General features: G+C 41.2%; 1 protein-coding gene across 3 annotated transcripts in view; it reads left to right on the forward strand.

Annotated features, from left to right (window-relative positions):
* LOC147440311 (alpha-mannosidase-like) overlaps nt 1–19,378 on the forward strand; it is a 65,869-nt gene extending 46,491 nt beyond the window's left edge. For all 3 annotated transcript variants that reach the window (XM_086530089.1, XM_086530090.1, XM_086530088.1), the window contains exons 10-30: nt 3,698–3,798; nt 4,502–4,595; nt 4,708–4,875; nt 5,030–5,191; nt 5,283–5,345; nt 5,420–5,476; nt 5,601–5,823; nt 5,901–6,028; nt 6,640–6,714; nt 6,818–6,877; nt 6,980–7,051; nt 7,158–7,205; nt 7,725–7,844; nt 15,736–15,801; nt 17,443–17,555; nt 17,661–17,751; nt 18,083–18,196; nt 18,341–18,430; nt 18,567–18,614; nt 18,687–18,755; nt 18,851–19,378. In XM_086530089.1, the coding sequence (XP_086386215.1) occupies nt 3,698–3,798; nt 4,502–4,595; nt 4,708–4,875; nt 5,030–5,191; nt 5,283–5,345; nt 5,420–5,476; nt 5,601–5,823; nt 5,901–6,028; nt 6,640–6,714; nt 6,818–6,877; nt 6,980–7,051; nt 7,158–7,205; nt 7,725–7,844; nt 15,736–15,801; nt 17,443–17,555; nt 17,661–17,751; nt 18,083–18,196; nt 18,341–18,430; nt 18,567–18,614; nt 18,687–18,755; nt 18,851–19,042 (2,154 nt within the window). In that variant the 3' untranslated portion in view covers nt 19,043–19,378. The remainder of the gene's footprint in view (nt 1–3,697; nt 3,799–4,501; nt 4,596–4,707; nt 4,876–5,029; nt 5,192–5,282; nt 5,346–5,419; nt 5,477–5,600; nt 5,824–5,900; nt 6,029–6,639; nt 6,715–6,817; nt 6,878–6,979; nt 7,052–7,157; nt 7,206–7,724; nt 7,845–15,735; nt 15,802–17,442; nt 17,556–17,660; nt 17,752–18,082; nt 18,197–18,340; nt 18,431–18,566; nt 18,615–18,686; nt 18,756–18,850) is intronic.
* The last annotated feature ends 1,740 nt before the right edge of the window (nt 19,379–21,118 follow it).

A 21,118-nucleotide genomic window follows, 5' to 3' on the forward strand; every position in this document is an offset into this window, starting at 1 on the left:
CTTCCTGAAGTCAGTGGAGGATCCATCAAGGACCGAGTCGATTACTTTGGGTTGCCTAACTAGTGTCTCTTTTCTTGCTGGATGGGGCATGTGGCGAAGGCTTGCCCTCGTTGGAAGGTCCATCCAGCCCAGCAGCCTCATACTGAAGACTCCAACACAGTGCTAGCAGGCTCAATCGCCACAGACAAGAACTAGAGCACATCCATTTTCGTTGACCTATGCTGAGGTGTGATGGGTTTTAGGGTTAGGTTTTCTGTGTTGAGGTCATAAGACGCAACTGATCTTTGCGTTCGTTTGGCCAATAATAGACTCTCTCACTTTAGAAAGGTGGTCCATGCCAATCTCTTTGTCAAAGTCAGAATCCTTTTGCAGCGCATTGCTTTCTCTCTCTAGATTCTCTCTTCTCTTTCTAGAGATTGTTGATTTTCTCGCTCTAAATTTTTTATTCTCTTCTACAGGTTTTCTCTCTCTGAAATTTACTGATTATTTATCTCTAGAATCTATCGATTCTCTCTCTCTCTAGAATAGTGAAGAATTTTCTCTATGAAAATCAGTTTCTCTCTTTAAAACTGAATTTTAAAGTTTTTGCTTTAAAATGCCACATTTTTATAGGTTTCAATGGTTGAGAATTTGGAGACACCACAAAAGCAAAGTTGATCCTCTCAACAAGCCACACACATTGATGCAACCGAATTTTTATTCCGACTACCATGAAAATTTAGGGCTTTCAGTAGAAAATTAGAGTTTTTGCAGAAAATTTTAGCATTTGTCTAGATGTTTCTCGATCCTCTTGTTGATTGCTTACGGAGAATAAGTTGTGGGATTAATTTGGACCAAGGCAAATTTACAAACATTTGGATACTTAAAAAACATTAGACTGCTTATGCTTTGAATACATTAGTATGGAATAATGCGACAATCTTGTCCTATTGTGTTGGTCTTTGGGACCAAAGTACTGATTAATAGGGATATTGGGGGCATTCGTATTTTGTTGTTAAGAGGTGAAATTCTTGGATCAATGAAAGACAAACTACTATGAAATCATTTCCCAAGGATGTGTTCATTATCAAGAACAAAAGTTGGGGGCTGAAAGACGATCATATACCATCCTAGTCTCAACCATAAACATCGTTGAATCGGTGCCCCATCCGATTAAGGCCAAGAGCGCATTCTCGACAAAAAGGGCGGAGTGACCAGTGCATACCGAAGGAGGCAGACCTCTCCATTCATGAAAGTCTCCAACGAAGAGGAGATGCGTAAGTTTGAAGGGACTCTAACTGGCACTCCAGAAGAGTATGAAGTTTACCCTCAAAACAACCTTCAGCTTATGATGCAATCTGCCTTGGTTGCTAGGAATTTGTATTCGAAAGGAACTCCTCGCAAACAAGAGTTTAGTACCTTCCATGCAAACTAGAAGGCTCTCTACTGAGATAGATACCTCCTCTCATAAGCAGCTTCAGATCAGCCCAAAGGTCAAGACAAGAAGCCAGAGGGAGATAAGAAAAGCAGATACCTTACTCCCTCTCAGCTAAAGGCTTATATGGAAGAGGGTAAATGTTTCTTTTGTGGTAAGAAAGGCCACAGGATACCAGATTGCCCACATCTCAAAAAAGATTCCCCACCTCTTGCTTCAAGCTGAGTCCCTCACGTACAAGCCAACACTAAGAAGGAGAAAGGTAAGCGACAACTTTTAAAGGGATGGAGCAGTCTTAATGGGTAGAGGGTCCCGATTCTATTCTTGATAGATGGTCGGTCGCATCACTGCTAAAAGAGAAATAAAGAAGCTTGTCAAATTTAGGTAAAGATCGCTTAACTTTTCTTAATGAGTACTAGGATTGCTTTACAGACACTTTCCCCGATGAATTACCTCTAGAAAGACTGGAAGATCATTGTATAGATCTTATTCCGGGCAGCTCAACTTCAAATCAACCACCTTACTAGTTTATTACAAGAACTAGAAATTCTTAAGCAAATGAATGAACTTTTGGACAAGGGTCTTGTTCGACCTAGTACTTCTCCATACTGTTCACCAGTTTTTCTTGTTCAAAAGAAGGATGGCACTTTTCAAATGTGCATTGATTATCGTTCGCTAAACAAGATTTTGATCAAGAACATATTTCCAATCCCTAGAATTGATGATAGTTTAGATAAGTTACAAGGGGCACGAATGTTCAGCCACATAGATCTCAAAAGCGGCTATCATCAGATTTGTATTGCTCTTGAAGATAAACATAAGATTGCATTCCGTACAACCTTCGAATTGTACAAATTTTTAGTAATGCCTTTTAGCTTTACTAATGCTCCAACAACTTTCAATTGAATGATGAATCGAATTTTCCGTCCTCATCGACAATTCACAGGAATCTTTTTTGACAATATCTTGGTCTTCTCTCGCATAGAGGTAGAACATAAACGACATTTGCAAGTTGTCTTTGAAGAATTGCAGAAGCATAAACTTCAAGTTAATGCCAAGAAAAGTGATGTAAACTCACTATCTGGGACACATAGTCTCTCATTATCAAGTATGCATGGACCCACAAAACTATTCTAGCACGACATGGGAGACGCCCAATACGACTATTTACAGAGGCGGACATTGACAAAGCTCTTCAGCGCCCGATGCAATACTTTCTCGGACAACGCCCACTGCCGGGCATGGATGATAATGATGATGATTATCAGTCTGACGTTTTTAGTCTTTTAGTTTTAGTGTTTCACTTTACTTCATTTTATTTTTGTATCCAGACATTGGATTAGATCCACAAGGATTGTATCGGTTTGGTCTCATAGGTCATTTTGGCTTTTTGAAGCGTTTAATATAACATTTCATTTCATTTCATTTCTACTCAAGTTCAGTTATTTGCAGATTTTGTTTGTGTGTTGCTATTGATTTCTTGCTTGGAGTGTCCAAGCAAGAAAGTGTAATAGAGACTTAGGAGGCATCTTATCCTTCAAATACAGTAGGGGGCCCCTATTAGTGCGCCTGGATGGATCTATCTTCGGCCATTTGAACCTAGGAGCGTGATTTAAGTTTGGAGCTGATCAGCCGCCTAGCGATTTGGTTTACCTGGAGGGCTTGATGCTTGCGAGGCTTTGAGGGGCGTTCTGAGCCTCTGGCAGTGAGCATCAGGGCTTTTTGATCCACACACCAAAGGACAGCATGCTCGCGTACAGGGCACGTCAGCTGAGAGACGCCACGAGGCCTTCACGAGCCCCTGGTGGTCGGGTCCCTTCTTTACTATGGAGCATGGCATTTGCTGGCACCCGCTGCCCCACCGCACCCCTCCCCAACAGTCAAAAGAAAAAAAGGCCCCATTTTATTTATATAGGGGTGATGTAGCCCTATGGTTGGTTTCTGAACTGATGAAGGATTTATTTTGTGCAAAAAAAATGTTTGTTCACACATACATATTACATAAATACAAATAACCAAGTGAATAGCTATATGTCTAAATTTCTACGTATACACTATTTGTGTGTGCGCATGTGGGCGCGTGTGTATGAAATGCATGTCTGTATGTATGTGAATTTATGCATGTATATGCACACACACACACCTATGCCTTGTTGAGCTTTGAAGCCCCACGGTCGAAGTTAAATGCTTATAAGCTCATGAGTGTAGCTTTTAGATTGTTTGCATAACTGTGTAAGTGACTTGATCATTGTGTCACATGATATGGTCTTATTGGAATTGTAGGATGGACGTGTTAATGCATTTTATTCAACCCCATCACTCTATGTTGATATGAAAGAGGCATCTAATGAAACATGGCCACTGAAGCTGGATGACTATTTCCCGTAAGAAACGGTTCTTCTGATCACGGTTTGTTATATTTACATTTATTTGTCATGGGCCTAGACATATGTGGCATTTGTTAGTTCCGTTTCAGGCATTGGTGTATCACTTTCTAAAAGGGAAAGGAAAAATATTCTGTGATTTTGAAATAGCCGAGTCCCTTAAAATATGTGAAATTAAAGAAGACTGGCTTTATGTTCCACATGGATTCAAATGTGTTTTAGCATGTTCAGGAGGCAAGCCACTAAATCCTAGCAGAATTGCAAATACAGATTGTTTCGTGTGCTATCTTGGATTTTGTGAAACTAACCAATCAAAATGGATTGGAACCCCTAAATTAAGGAGAAAGTTTTCTCTCTTACCTAAATAAGAGAATCAAAATCATGCAGCCAGTCTGCTTACATCTTTGAACAAGTAGTTTGACCTCAAATTAAAAGTAAAAACTTTAATTGCGCTGAATTCAGTAGTGATTTGCGAGACTTAGCTTTTATTCATGAAGGACCTTGGACATAACTAGCGAGATATGCATGAGAAGTCGGATTTTTTTCCTCTCTCAAAATGATGGAAAAATGATTCTTGTTGTAATTTGGATGCCTTGTTTAGTGACACCTTGTCACTAAAACCAATTGTGCTCAAGAGCTTTCAAATTTTTTTGTGAATCTGATCTGAAGCATGCCATGACTCAGTAAATTGCTATATTTACAGCTATGCAGACTCGGAAAATGGCTATTGGACAGGTTACTTTACTAGTAGGCCTGCTTTAAAGGGCTATGTTCGCAAGTTGTCAGCCTATCTTCAGGTAAGTCACAAGCTGTATTCCTATTTTCTTATTTGGAGAGGAATTTGCCGCAGAATATGTGTTCAATCTGTTGCCCCTCTCCTCATGACCTTTGGGCCTGCTTGGTTGGCAGGTGGCACGGCAACTTGAACTTATTGTTGGCAGGAAAGATCTTGGATTGAGCAGCGACTCTTTGGAAGAGGCTCTTGCCGTTCTGCAGCACCATGATGGAGTTAGTGGCACAGAGCAGCAACATGTTGCCAGCGACTATACCAAGCGGCTTTTTCTTGCCTCAGTTGAGGTGAGAACATGCTGATATTCTTGAATTTTTGGGTTTGGCTTATCTCTTGGCGAAAGTTGAACAATTCTCCATAGTAGAAGGCACTCAAGTAATTTATTTCTGAGGATCTTTGCAAACCAACCATATTGTATCAAACTGGTTGTTTCTTGTTCAGTCAGAGTCCCTCATCAATGCAGCCCTTGCACAATTAATCACTGGAAAATCTCGCTTGGCTGGCTATGTTGGACGTTTACAAATGGTTACTAATGAGATTTCAAACAATTATGGACATCAGGCAATTAAAGAAACTGGAAGTTCCAGTATGAATTTTCAGCAGGTATACTTAAAGCCAGCAGATGCACGTCACACTATCTGATAAATCCAATAGGTCTCTGGTACGTTTTTAAAATCTTGATTTTCGGTTGTAGTGTCCTTTATCAAACATTAGTTACTGTCCACCATCAGAGGCCGATCTCACAGGAAAATCCCTGGTATGATGGTAAACATTTTGATGGTTTTTTATCGTCAAGTTACAAATATGCAGCTGAATGTTTTTTTCTTGAAGGCAGTAATTGCCTACAATCCTCTTGGATGGGAGCGAAAAGAGACCGTTCGAATAACCGTAAGTTACACAACTTTCTGAAAGATCTCTGCAAAGGTGCATTTTAAAGCTGTGTTGGATCCTGGTCATTATCATCCTGCTTTGCAATATATGTGGTTTCAAGGTTTACAAATTGTTTTTATAGGTTTCAGACTACAAGCTTGACGTGTTTGACTCATCTGGCAATCTAGTACCCTCACAAATTATTCCAGTGAGTCAGACTTCCACAAAGTTGCGAGAACGACATTTGAGGAGCATACAGAAACCTATTGTGTCTGATGAGCCTTTATTTGAACTTCTTTTCGAGTGTAGCACCCCACCATTGGGTTATTCTACGTACTATGTAAAGCCATCTCAAAACGATTCATGTATGGCTTTTCTGGGCTATGTCAGAAGATTTATTGAAGGTCCTCAGTTTTACTGATCATCGTGGTTGTTTGAGCAGATTCTGCAGAGCATTCTTTGATTGAAGAAAATATTCAAAGCCATGGGGCACATGCCAAGTCAAATTCTGTTCAGTTTACTTTCTCGTCCTCCACAGGACTGCTTGAACGACTAAAGCGGAAGGATGGGGTACGTTAAGTTTGAGTGTATGCATTTCAATGGGGTAAACTTGCAATCCATTGTTTGAGGAGCTCTCGCATGCCTACACATTTGCATGCATATGCACATGCATGTGCATGCATGCATACCACAAACACACACACGTGCCCATGTTATGGATGCTCTTGGGGTGAGAGTTTCCTTAATGATGTTCAGATTTGCATCTGAACTTCTGAACAGTTGATAGGAGGGACGGAATGAACTGTCTTAAAGGGTTGAAGTAAGCAATCTGTTTCTGTTTGACTGAAATAATTTTTTCAATAATTTACGTTGGTTCGAAGCAAACTTTATTGACGGTTCAAGGATAATTTACTGATCGTTAAGTTTTCTGCTTCGTACCCAAAATTCCATCATCTCTCGTGCCTTACTTTTTTTTTCTGATAAGATCAAATTCTTTCAAAATAAAAAGAAGAAAAGGAAGTACCTTTATTGAATGCCAAGCATCCATTTACGTGTCTTAAAAAGATCTAAATTACTGTTATTGAGGTCTTTTATGTCACAGGTTGATGTTTTAGTTGCTTGTTCAAGTCTAAAATTTATATAGCTGCATCATTGTGATTAGTATTGTTTTGGCTTTACAGGTTGAAGTTTCTTTGGAGCAGTCTTTTTGCTGGTATAATGCGAGTGATGGGAATACAGAGGAGACAAGGGGCCAAGTTTGTTTCTGTCAAAATTTCTGATTTTAGTTAGCCATTCGTATAGGTGTGAAGCTTGTCAAGAAAGACATAAAATTTGACCTAGACTTCACATATATGGCAGGCGTCCGGAGCATACGTATTCCGTCCTAATACGAGCTCATGCTTTGCTTTGGGATATAATGTATGTTCGCTTGTTCATTATTTAGGCTTAGTTGTTTCCTTTTTTGGGGGGAGGGGTGTGAAGAAACTGTATAACGATTGCTTTTCTCTCTTCTGGTCGTAGGTCACAACATCTAGTGTGAAAGGCTCTCTCGTTGAGGAAGTGCATCAACAGCTTACGTCTTGGGTGTCTCAGGTTCTCTTTGTCATTTATGTTTGTAGTTTTCCTCCAGCACCACACCAAGGACAGCAAAGTTCAGTTTTTTTGAGCATACATGCTAAAGCTGTTATTATCTCAACAGGTGGTGAGGGTCTTCAAGGATTCTGAAAATGCTGAGGTTGAGTTTACGGTGCGTTTCTTCTGATGATAAACCTTGTCATGTTTCTTTTGACGTGCTTAAGAATCTGACCATGAAGAAATGGGTGATAACTATGCACTGCTTCATTGATATCATAACATGCCAGGGGATGGATTTTAAAGCCAAGCACAAGTATAAATTTAAGCTTGTTATGCTCATCTAAGTTAAGAGAGGTTGGTTATTCAAATGCAGTTACCTTTGTATATAACGTAAGGAACTGACACACTTCAAGAGATGCAGCATTTCCAAGTGATATGTGATCATTTGATTGTGCTCCATACAGGGTAGCAGTTCTCATTCAGGGTTGATGCCCCGAAGTTCTAGTGTTTGTCACTGCGTGTATAATTTCAAGATACATATTATTTACACGAAAATCAGAGAATTGGGTCAATGCCGATTGCACAATAAAGATAGAAGTGTGATGTCTATGTATTAAGATTTACTGATATCTTTCCTGTTCTGTTGCCATCATCGAAGGTTATTGTTGACGTCCTGGGTTGTACTGTTCAGGTGGGACCCATTCCTTTTGAAGACCAGCTTGGGAAGGAAATTGTGACCAAACTGTCAACTGACTTGGAGAGCAATGGGGTTTTCTACACTGATTCTAATGGACGAGATTTTATCAAAAGGGTCAGTAATTTTGATTTAAAGGCCTTGTAATGTTGCTTTAGGTCTCATTACCTTTGATTTATCAAAAGAGTCAGTAATTTTGATTTAAAGGCCTTGTAATGTTGCTTTAGGTTTGCTTGCTATCTTTGCCGACGTCATCTTTGCAAAAAGGATGTTTGTCATGTGGGTTACTGGTTGTAGGGTTGTTTATCATACCCGAACGTGAAAAATGAGACTATGGCTAGAGTTGCATGTTACGTCATACAATTAATGGGATTAAAGATGGTCTATTGAGCCTCCCCCCCCCCCTCAACACACGGGCGCGTGCACTGTGCAGGCATGTGCGCGCACACACACACATGCATACATGAGCACGTGTGTACATTTTTTGGGTAATGCTATATTACTGGTGGGAAACCTCGGGATGAGGGAAAACCCACAAAAAAGATAATGTACAGAGTCAAATCGTGGTTTGAGAACATGAAGAACAGTGTCGAGGCAGTAGCAGTCAAAAACAGCCCTATGGTCTGTTGCAAGCTGTCCCAAATAGTGAACAAAAAGTGTAATGAATGTCGAAGAGACATGTTGAAAGAAGTAAAAAGGATCTTTTGGAGTTTAAAGGAACAAAAGATCATGCCTAAAACTCCCAGTAGACCACAAAGCCCAATGACAGATCTGGGTGAGCAACCATAGGAAGGTAGAACAGCACACCGAACAGCTAGATTCACTTCCCAAATCAGAGAAGGGAACTAAACAAGAAGGCACTTGAAAATGTGCAAAAGCAATTCACATAAACATGAATACATTAAGTCCATCCACCAGAGGTGGGGTAGCGCAAGGGACATCTAGTTGAGGGGCCAATGCACCTGGGAGTGGAACTTTGCCACTCCTTATCTCACCTATAGTATTAAGTTCTTTTTCATTTCAAGTATTTAAAGTGTTTGCAGGTTTGTTCTGGTTGTGTTTAAGCCCGTTTCAGTCTATCTTCCTGTTGGCACGTGGTGTGTTGGAATTAGGGTTGCAGGAAAACACACACAGCTTGGAGAAGACAAAGGAAGCTCAAGGCACACAACAAAGACATTATTACTTAGTGTGCAATGGAAAAATAAGTTAGCCCTTGAGTGATGGGCGTATATACAATGCACAGGGGAAAAAACCTCCTAGTGAGGGAAAAAAATGCCCCGGTGGTCCTAAGTGTGTTCACACACATCACTACCACATGTATATGGTAACAAATCCCCCCTAGGAGTGATGCGGTGAAGAGAGCTGGTACATAGAGTATAGGAAAGTGCCATGCCCTGAGGATATGATGGGAGTAAGCCCAAAGCTTTGCGGAAAGCTTCAAAACTTCTCACGAGACAATGCCTTTGTGAAAAGATTTGCAAGGTTGTTTTGTTTTGGCATATAAGCCAAGCTGATCTCTCCTGCTGAGAGCCTCTCCCTGACATAGTGGTAATGCACCTCAATGTGCTTTGTGCGAGCATGAAAAACTGGGTTCCTCGCAACTGCCAATGCGCTTTGACAGTCTGTGTAGATAGTGTTGACAGTGCCCTGTCCAACACCCAAATTAGTCATAAGGCGTTTGATCCATACACACTCAATCGTAGCTGTGAAGACTGCCCTGTACTCAACCTCACAACTGGAAGTGGCCAGAGTAGATTGCTTCTTGCTCAACCATGATATGCATGAGCTGCCAAGCATGAAAACTTGTGGACACTCGTGTGTCAAAACAACCAGCCCAATCTGAGTCTAAAAAAGCATGTAAATCTGGCGGCAATGATCCCCCCTTGGGATTAAACAAGCCAAGATGTAAAGTGCCACTCAAGTAGCGAAAAATCCTCTTGACAGCCTGCCAATGCTTAGACCCTGGGCTATGCATAAATCTGTTAACCTGTGAGACTGCAAACTGAATATCTGGCCTCGTGTTGCATACATAAATGAGGCAGCTAGCAACAGTTTGGTAAAGAGTGACATCAGCAGGACCACAAGCATCATGAAGACTCAATTTCAAATTTGTTTCCATGGGAGTGACAATAGGTTTGCAATCCTCAAGTCCAAACTTACATAGAAATGTCTCTATGTAACTTTTCTGACACAAGGCAATACCACCATCACACTGCTTAAACTGTATACCCAAGTAATGATGCAACAACCCCAAATCTTTCATCTTAAAAGTAGCATTCAAATCAGCCTTAAATTCAGAAATATGTCTCTCATTTGGTCAAGTGATGAGCAAATCATCCACATAGAGAACCACAATGAGAAGTACATCACCCTCACGCTTTACATACAATGTGCTTTTGGTTGGAATGTTACGAAAACCTGGTTTGACCAAATGAGTGTCAGCTTTCTCATATGAAGCACGAGGAGATTGCGTCAATCCATACAAAGCCTTCTTACATCTACACACTCTGTCCTCTTGTCCTTTCTTGACAAAACCGCGAGGTTGTGTTACATAAACTTCCTCAAATATGTCACCATTCAAGAAAGAAATAACAATGTCTGATTGATGTACATCCCAACCAAAATGAGCTGCCAATGCACATAGAAAACGCACAGTAGTCATACGACAAGTGGGAGAAAAAGTCTCTTCATAATCTATGCCTTTTTGCCGTGCATAACCTTTTGCAACAAGTCAAGCCTTATAGCGATCAATCTCACCATCCGGCTTGCGTTTCAACTTGTAAACCCCACTTTGTACCAATGGTCTTTTTGCCAGGAGGCAAATCACATAAAGTCCATGTATCATTTTCTATGTGTGCATCATATTCAGATTGCATGGCAGGTATCCAATTTTTTGAATTTTGTGCTTCAACCATAGCCAGAAATTGCTTGAAGCACAAAAACACTTCGGACTTAGCTTTAAGCGGATATATCTATGTATGCCTGGAGTAATCATCAATAAAAGTCACGAAGTACAGGTAATTTCCCAAGGACAGAGTTTGCATGGGCCCATAAACATCACGATGCACAAGCTGCAACCTGCATGTGGCCCTAGCTGAACCATCCTTTAGAAACTTAGAACGCTGTATCTTACCCAAAGTACAGCCTTTACAAACATGTTTGACAGGTGCTTCAAGAGGCGGCAAAGAAGCAACCATATCAGATTTCTGCAAACGCAACAAACTGGCAAAATTCAGATGCCCAAAACGTGCATGCCAAAGTTTTGCATCTGAAATAGCCTTAGAATCGACAACTGCATCTGTAAAATTCTGCCCACACTTGTCATACCAAGTGAGCATATACAACCCACGGCATAAAATGCCAGATGCAATTATTTCATCACCAAAACTCAAATTATGTACTGTATATCTATCATCCACAAATTTGACTACAAGACCAAGTCTAGTAAGTGCAGATACAGATAAAAGATTCTTCTTGATCCTAGGTACATACAATGCATCAACAATTGTGAAATAATTGCCATTTGCAATAGTAAGCACAATCTTTCCAACTCCCTTGACCGGATAAGAGGCATTGTTAGCACAAGTGACTGAATTCCCACGAGGGACATCCTCGAGAGGTAAACAAGTCACGATGAGAGGTAATGTGCTTTGTAGCACCACTATCAAAGTACCACCCATGAGCATGTGCAACAATTGACTAACATGCATCATGGGCAGTAGGATCATAAGTGCACTCTACACTAAAAGCCCATTGTGCATCAACATTAGCATCACAGTCTCCTTTCACAGAAGACTCAAGAATAGCTGCATTTGTAGTGGAACCAGCATTAGTAATGAAACCAGCCTCTTTCTTCTTGGCTTCTTTGGCCTTCAACTTAGGACACTGCTTGATCAAATGATCATTAGCTTTACAATAATGGCAACGCATCTTCTTTTTGCCCCTATCACCAGAATTCCCAGACGAATTGCTGTCAGCAGAAGCATTAGGAACAGGTGATTTACCACTCGCAGAAGAACCATGAGAAGTGGCTACATTTCTGTTACCACCTTTTCTTTGAGCAGCAATAAAGGCCAGTTCAACTGTACGCTGTCTAGTCCTATTTTTCTGGAAAGTGCCTCTTGCAACAGCAATGTGCATAATGCATCAAACTTGACAGCTTCTGGATTTCCTTGGGTTATGAGTCTCCAAAGTACTAGCAAAAGTCTGGTAAGAATCTAGCAAGGCATCAAGAACAGTCTGCACAAGGAAACTGTCTGAAATGACTTCACCTGCATAAATAAGTTACTCATTGATATCCTTGACACCAACAAGGAAAGTGTCCATGTCATCTTCCTCATGCATAATCTTCGACTCCAGCTCTTTACGTAGCAACTCAATTTTTGCCTCATTGCGACTTGCATAAAGACCAGCTAGAATATCCCAAGTCTGTTTTGCTGATTTTGCTGAACAAATGTGAGGAGTAATAGTGCGCTTCACAGACAACGCAATCAATGCATGAGCCTGCGCATCTTTTACATCCCAACAAGCTTGCTCAGTCGTAGGCAAAACAGCTCTAACAACAGCAACCCTGCTACCAAAACCTGCAACATCCTCAACATCGCCTACATCCTCAGAACCAGGATGTACACCAATGCCTTGCGCAATGTTCCAAACGCCCTTTGACACAAGGACATGTTGTATCATGTAAGCCTACATAGGGTAATTGTCCCCATCCAACGTATCCTCAACCGCAAACATCTTGAACACATCTGTGTTGTTGTCAGCCATGGCGAATGCTGCACCTGATGTGCTGTCCGAAAAGAGGAGAAACAAATTGGGAACAACACGTGCTATATAGCACAAACCGTAGAAGACTGTACGGGACCTGTTATGTAGTAAACGGCACTGACAGAAATTTTGCACAAAATGATGAAATAGCTTGCGCAGTACTGCCTGTAGTGGAAAGTTGAAACGGAGGCAGAAATGAGCCCAAATCAAAAAAAATTTGAGCGGCCCATAATATTTGTCGACCTGCAAACGCTCGCCAAAGCTCACAGAAATCAGAGAAAGTGAGCAGGCGTGTGTTGGAGCTGCTGGCGACTAAGTCCGGCAGGACGCAACCTGCTCTGATACCAATTGTTGGAATTAGGGTTTCAAGAAAACGCACAGAGCTTGGAGAAGACGAAGGAAGCTCAAGACACACAACAGAGAGAGTATTACTTAGTGTGCAATGGAAAGATAAGTTTAGCCCTAGAGTGATGGGCCTATATACAATGCACGGGGGGGAAAACCTCCTCGTGAGGGAAAAAATGCACGGGCAGTCCTAAGCGTGTTCACACACATCACTACCACATGTATATGGTAACATGGTGCCCTCTGGTTACAACGAGGGAACAACCTTGTCTGATAGATCTAGACGATGCAAACCTCGGCGCTTGCATTCTTGCATCTGAAATCGAGGAGTGTATCGCGAATCTTCATTATAGCCAAGAGAAGCCTCCATCACAACCCTGCAAACAGCCATTTTTCAATGACTTGAAGAAAATCCTAGTAAAGACTGAATGCCGTGCTCTTTTACATAGAACTGGAGTGCTGCTCACTATTCTCCATGGTTGGGCTATTGAATTCAATGGTTGTGAAGCACAGTGTTATAGGATACCCTACGGAGTAGAGACCCTGACATGCCAGTTGTAGCTTATAGCTCCAGAGTCATTTAGGAGCATTTCATTGTCTATTTTAGCAGGGGATCTATACACGTGTGCTACACACAACTTGAAACCTTCTAATCTTCTTATGCGTGTTTCTACGCTTCATTTTTTTGTCACATTTTATGATGAGAGATATCGTCATCGGCTGTCCATTGTTCTCGGCATGGGCCATTTTGGTCTTTAAGAGATGTTAATATATCTGTTTTTCTTTCTTTCTTTTTGAGACATTCCTATAATAAAAGCTAGAAACAGAATCTTGGATATAATCCTTAAGAGCCTAATTTCAGATTGTACATCTAGGCGTGTTACAGAATGTTGAATGGTCCAGATCAGATGGGATGAGAGAGAGGTACCTGGGCATGTGGTATTGGCTAATGATTTGGCCATGTGTCCCATCGATTCCTATGACTCGGAAACATTGAGCGATGTCTTCCAAATCTGAGGTCTGATGGCTGTGTCACTCCCGTTCTGTTTTGGACACATGCCCATCAGTGTGTGTAATATATCTTATTCAAGTCCACAACCTTGCCAGCTTGAAAGAATGAAACGTTTCTCGCCGAAACCCGAGAAACTCATGACCTCCGCAACCTTTCTAGTGATGCGGCTAGTATAGTGCCAAATAACTTATTATATAATTATGGGGCAAAGAACAGAGTCTGGTGAGAATGACATGTTGAAAAATAAGGTATTGGAAAATCAACTACTCAAGCTATAAGTGAAAGATCAAGTCTCTATTCTCTAGCATGCATGTCACAAGGCTGTGGCAACCATTAACCTTAGTTGTTGGTTTCTTTCCCTTGATTTTTATTTAATTTTTGGAACCCTCTTTTTGAAGTCACAAATGGCTTGACATTGTGTGGCTAATGTGAAATGGCCGACGGTCGAGAGTTTCACCCGCAATCGAGAAGGGCGGGTTGCCACGAGATGGTTGGGCCAGTCGGCACTGAAATCCGAGCAGTAAAAGGGTGTCTAGGCTCAGTTCAAAGTCATTTAGGCCCCTCGCTACACTTTATAAGTCGGTGGGTTCTAGGAAATTAACTCAAAAGAGGCAAAGTGGACACATGGTGGCTCCAGATGATTTTTACAAGTTTGCATGAAGAGGGGGAGCCCAAATTGAGAGAAAGCTTAACTTCTCCCTTGTTTTATGTAGCGCGATGATTCCGCTCTCGCGCACCTCTCTCCCCCTTTGAATATAGGATTGTAATGCCTAGCTCAAGGGCTTTCCATCTGTATGTACAGTTGTGTGGGTTCATGCGCGTATGCCGAGGCAAGAGCCTCTTGTTGAGGTATTGGATTAGCTAATTGCTAATTCCCCGCAGGTACAAGTGAATTCGGAGAGATTTCACGCGAGAAATCTCATCCTATTCAAAGGGCAAGTAGCCCTACATGTGCGGGAGTACGAGGGCTTGCTACAGATACGACCAGCACATGAAACGGAGCCCAAAACAGCAAAATAGTCTGCTGTGTATTTTTGCAGGTTTAGGGTTTTGACCCTAATTGATCCTGAATACCCCTAGGAGCTTCGGGGAAGCGATGGGATCATTGTATGGGTGATCTGGTGCATTTCGGGGCAAAAAACAGAGAATATAGCACTGTTGCAGATTCTCGCCAGGTTTGGAAAGTGCTCGTATGCGCCAGGGAAGTCATCTTTTACATGGGGATTTTGTTTGTGAAGCCTCCTACTGCGGTTATGTTGCCGAAATCAGGCTAGAGTAGGCCATTTTCAGCATGGTAAAAGCGGGACAGCTCCTAGGAATTTACAGGTTTTCTCCCAAGTTTTATAAAAATAAAGAAATATGATAAGGGGCACCAGTCTTTGGGGCCTACAGGGTGTCGCTGTGTGCTTGGAAGCACTCTAGCTCCCAATCTGTGCTTCGTGTGAAGTGTTAATTCCAGTCACAGGTTTATTCGTGAAGTTTTCCTTGTGTTGTAAACTCAAGTAAAGTTTATGAAGTAAAGATTCGGGTGAAAGCTAAAGTCACGCCCTACGGGCCAGTTTCAATGCATATGAATCAGAAACATGCTAGGAAGACTGAAGGTATCTTGGCAAACGTTTGAAGACAAAGGGGTGTGGTTTATCGTGAAAATTAGAACTGGCTGTTCCTTTGTCTTTGATTTTTCATCTTCTGCTGGTTATTGGACTCCATGAAACAAGCTTATAACTGCCGCTGCTCCTGTGAAATAAGAATGCAATGCGTATTCTCTATATGCTTCTTTTTGAGCTTGATTGATGTGAAATTGAAGATATTTTAGACCTGTCATGGAAATGAAGTGTGGCTTTTGCAGTTTCTGGTCTTGATCTTTATCTTCCATTGCAGGTGAGGGACTACAGATCTGACTGGGAGCTTGAGGTGCATGAAGAGATTGCGGGCAATTATTATCCAGTAAGAAATTCTATAAAATCCTTGTTCTTATGACTTTCTTATTTGTTTTTAAGTGCTAGTAAGCTTTATACTTTAGTGTTTGTACATGATCATAATCGACACTCATGGGCAAGCATGTGGTATAGATACATGCACTCGTTTGGAAATTACTTATGATTTATTCTCAAACAGGAGCATAAAAAGGAGTTCTGTGAGGAATGTCATAGCAGTCAGAAACAGGGGGTGGTTTGGGAGAGTGGGGAATGAATGGGCCTGTCAAGCAACTCGTCCTTCTCTGCTGCCTTGAAGGTTGTGTTTAGGGATGGAAGAAAATAGGGAACCATTGAGTAGCTTGTCCTTTTAGCCCGAAGCCTGTGCTTGTCAGCCTTGTGCGCAGATTTCTTCACTCAAACTTTATGTAATAAATCTTCATCTTGTAATTAGTGGGGTTTGCAAAGTGCTTGGTTGCAGTTGTTTGTCTACAATACTGCAGGACCGTGAACAGGTAGATGCATGGAGCCCAATTAACCTTCAGAAAAATTGTTATCTTTCCTGTATGGTGAATGTTGTCTTTGGTATGGATCCTTTGGACTTCCACCAGAAATTTTGTAACACCTACTGGACATTTGGAAGAGCCTTGGCAATGTGATTGGCGGGTCCAGATTCTTAAGATGATTCGATTTTTTGGGAGGGACAGTTCACATGGCAGCTGATGCACTTGTCAATGGGCGGCTCAAGAGCGGAGATAGAAAGCAACAGAACAGGGAAAGGGGATGCAGGATCAACTAAAGAGGAATGCAGGTGCTTTGAAAAGTTCTAAAAGGATGTAGGAAAAGCCAGGAGAAGAGATCATACTTGCCAATATGTGGGACGCGATGGGAAGATTGATGTTTGGGCTTACATGGTGTCTGCAAAAGCTCACTAGTTGAGAGACTTCTAGAAAACATCGAAACATAGAAAAAGCTGTATATTTTGCTTAAAAGCATACAACTTTCCATGTCCTCACATGGTATTGCATGCACACACTCTGCATGTTGATTTTAATGTTCTTAGTCAATGCACGATCAGCACTACTCTGAATGTGGGCAAACGTGGCCACTCTGGTCAAATGACCCTATTCTTACCTTCTTCTTCAGGGCCATTATATATTTTGTTAACCGTTGCTTTTGTGCTAGAATCTTGAACATTGTGAAAGGAAGTAAATTTTTCTTTCCCTTTGTAGTGAGAAGGCAAGAAAAGTGATAGCTTATACCTCTGTACCAGCTTTTAGACAAGTAACGTAGTAACAAGGGAGCGAGAGCGAGTAAAACAATGTGAGACCAAGAGTTAAAAAGAAAGAAAGAAAGTTATTTTTACGTCTATTAGAGGCTAAAGTCGGCCTATGAGACAAATCAAATGTACAGGTGTGTGTCCTCCATCTATTAGGAAAGGCTATGATTGACGATGAATTGGTGGTTCTAAGGGATCTTTCTAAAGGCCTTTGGCTCATTCTCAAAATGTACCATTGCAAATATAAAGCAAAACTCAAAAGATAAGCACAAACCAAAAATTCAGAACAAAATATTAGCGCAGAAGTTTCTTATCTCATATGGAAGGGACTGATGAGTATCCAGCTGCTGCTATCGAGATGTCAAGCTGATGTAGGAAATTTTGGTTTTGCAGGTTAATTCTGGAATCTTCCTTAGTGACAACTCCACAGATTTTTCAATTTTAGTTGACCGCTCTATTGGTGGTTCCAGCATTTCTGATGGAGAGCTTGAGCTCATGGTGCACAGGTTTTTTTTCTATTGCTGTTTTATCTTCATCAGTTGTGTACTGCTGCATCTTTAGCTGGTTGCTAATGTCATACTGCAGAATATTACTGTTGGCAACTTTTGCAGGCGACTGCTGCATGACGATGGCAAAGGTGTAGCTGAAGCGTTAAATGAGACTACCTGCTTGGATGATTCCAGTACTTGTGAAGGACTAGTTGTAAGAACCTCGATGAGTTCTTGGCTGTGGCTGTCAAAGAAAAGCTTTGTAGCATATATATGTCAATCTGATGGGCTACTGCTGCTGCACGATTCTTTGTTTCTTCTTCTTTTGCTGAAAATGGAGGAGGGGAGAAGCAAGCTTGAAGGGTCGGGGCTGTGGAAATAGAGGGGAGAGAAATGTGCTTTTTTTCTCTTTTTTTTTTGGGGGGGGGGTGGGGGGGGTGGGTAGTAGAGTGTTTTATGTTGGATGAAGCAGGGTTCTCAAGGGAAATGAAGGGCCTATCCAGTTTTGCTTTTCAATCTTTTCTGAGTGTCCCCTCATTTTGCAGGTTCGGGGCACCTTTCTCATCGATGTTCGACCTGTGAATGAATCAGCTTTTTGGCGGCGGAATCTCATACAAAGGAAACTCTTCCCCCTGCAACTTGTTTTCTCTGTTGTCAATGTATTACATTTTATCTTGCTCCAGGCAGCCAGCTCCTTTGCTCTGTACTCTCTATTTTAAGGGGAAAAAAAAGATTGAATTGTAGTCGTCTGCAATGGGCATGCCTAGGCTGACCTCAAAGGCTGCAACATCTTGTTGTTTCAGGATGAAGATGGCCAGTTTAACATTTCCGAGTACTCAGCAATGGAAATTGGGTATCAGCTGCCTCCTAATGTTGCTCTTGTTACTCTTCAGGTCCGTGCTATCATTTTTCTGTGGCTCAGGCCCATTAACAAAGCTGCCTAGCGTGTGTCTTTAATGAAGGCCTTAGTTTCTACAAATAAAGATAAGAAAAGCATTACCTGAACACACTCCGGTTTATTGAGAGCAGGAGCTGCATGATTCTAGTGTTCTTTTGAGGCTGGCTCATTTATTTGAGGTATAATCTGTTTGTCTTTTACCTTGTCTAGCATTAGGTGAAGGTTCTGACAAAATTATTGTGTCCCCTCAGATTCATGAGGACGATCTTTGGTCAAATGTTGCTGTAGTTAATTTGCAAAATATCTTTGCAAATCACAAGGTACGCCACCTTACCCACCCCTAAGAAAAGATACTGCCAGTGTGATTTTTCAAAGCTTTGTCAAGTCTTGTATCTGACTTATCTCTTTTAATCAGATCAAGAAAGTGGAAGAGCTCTCACTTAGTGCAAACCAGAAAAAATCCGAAATGAAGGTCAAGCAATGGCAGATTGAGAATGATGATATGGAAGGAGTAAGATACATCCGGAGCAGTGGATTTCTCGAAGATGGGTATCAGATCGAGCTGCGGCCAATGGAAATTCGAACCTTTTCAGTTACGTTGGAGTGAGCTTATAACTTTCATGTACACTTCCCAAGAGCCATTGGGTTGCTAGATAAATCTCAAAAATATAATAGCCATAAATAGTAGATGAACTGACAATGTTGACAAAATGGACATAACTATTAGCCCGTTTCAAGCATTTCAAATTGATAGTCCTAGAAGAACAATGCCATGTATCTAATGGGGTGACTTGCTCTCTTCGCATTCCGGCTTTCTGTTGTACAAATTGCTTGTATATACAAAACAGGAGAGAGCTTATTTAGCTGTGCACAGAGAACATATGTAACAAAAAGACCTTGTAAAGCCGAATAAATTAGTGAGTTCAACTCTCACTTCACAGCATGGTCCTTGTACAGTGTGGGTGTTGTATGCATGCGAGCCAAACATATACCAGACCTAAAGCATAATTTGATATGCTTATTTCTTGTACTGTGGAAAAGTATAGCAAACAGTGCCTTGCTGCAAATGCAAGGCACGCTAACAATTGCTGTATGGAAATATTGAACCAATTTGCTAATTGTTGCGAGTACCAAAGCAGTTTGCCTTCACAACAAACCATTATTTTCAATACCTATGGATGAATATTCCTGCAGTGCTTGAAGTAGGTCCTGTTAGTTTGAACAGGGATTCAAAAAAGCAAATGGCATGTAGATTTCCTAAAACAAAAAAAGCACTTCTTCATGAGCTCGAGACTGACAGGCAAGGGTGTGCGTTTAGAAATGGGAAGGTGGATAAGTGGAAAAGGGCAAAGGAATACTGCCCTTTGGGAAAGGAGAGGAGGGGGCATATTATGATAACCTTGAACTTGACCTAGAGGTCCAAAGTCTTATCACCTTGTTTCTTTCTTTGCCATGATATGAGGGCTAAAACAAATCATTCAAAGAAAAGTTTGTAGACGTACTTGATTAATGTCATTAATTGCAAAGGGGTTGCTCAATCAACGCATTATGAAAGGGCTAGTATCTTAAGAGGTGTATCACTCTAGTGGAATGTGCCTAAGGCATACTCGAAGGACAATTGTAGCATTCATGTAGAGAACAGTCCAACAAGTAACTTTCAAGAATTTTGGAGGCACAAAGAGCGACACCAATGATATGACAACAAATCAATGAAAAGATCAATCAAGTATTCGAGCTTCTTATGGACCTTTCAACTTGTAGATGTAGACATTGTGGTTGGCATCATCCTACTAAGCAATGTTTACCACCAATCATTGGATGTCCTTTGCAAGTGCATACTCACCCAACATCATATCATGATGAGCAATTTTCAAAACAAATCAACACTTCGATGTTCATAGCCAATTCGACCAAACCATACTTGCAATGACAAAGAGGACTATGTTATAGGGGTGGCAATGGCCACTTTGCATGATAAATGCTTTGAGAGAGAGTGTGCATTGCCTAAGCTATTCTGCAAGGACTGTGGAATCACTCATCTCATTGTGCATTGTCCAAAAAATCCAAACAAGAAAGGAAAGGGTACGATGAATCTAATTAAAGTAAGCAATGCCTTCCATCTCGTGCATTTGAGAGCAAACAAGCAAACAATTGCCTCTAGTGAACATAACCACATGTGCCCAAGCTAAGAAAGACATGGGAGAAAAGAAGAATGATGTATCTAGCTAGGTCACACAGAAAACCTAGAAAACCTAGGAAGAAACACAAAGAAGAGGCATAGAGTTTGGAGTACATCTTAGGGTTGTCGACCCACCTCAACGTCTTGAAAAGGAGTTGCCAAGTGCTAGATTTAGAGGACCTTGCTTATAAACACTATCTTTGAGCCACTAAGAGGCTTATTAGCTAGACTCAGACCTCACTAGACCAGAGAGCATCCCCAAAGTAGAGAATCAAAGGCTATAGATATACAAAAAGTGATTGAGAAAGTGCAAGCTTCATGGATCTTTTCAAGCCTATGCCTCTTTCTGAAAAGATAGCGTTACTGCCAGCAAGGAAACTTGGGCGTTAGGACATAATGCACCTAACTATTGATGTCACGGATCCTTAAGGGAAACCAAAGACTGTCAAGATTCAAGATCCAAAGATAATAGGGAGCACAACTCATGATCTCAACTTAATAAAT

This window comes from Adiantum capillus-veneris, chromosome 15 (genome assembly GCF_014529385.1).
Source record: "Adiantum capillus-veneris isolate H3 chromosome 15, ASM1452938v2, whole genome shotgun sequence".
NCBI classification, from domain to species: domain Eukaryota; kingdom Viridiplantae; phylum Streptophyta; class Polypodiopsida; order Polypodiales; family Pteridaceae; genus Adiantum; species Adiantum capillus-veneris.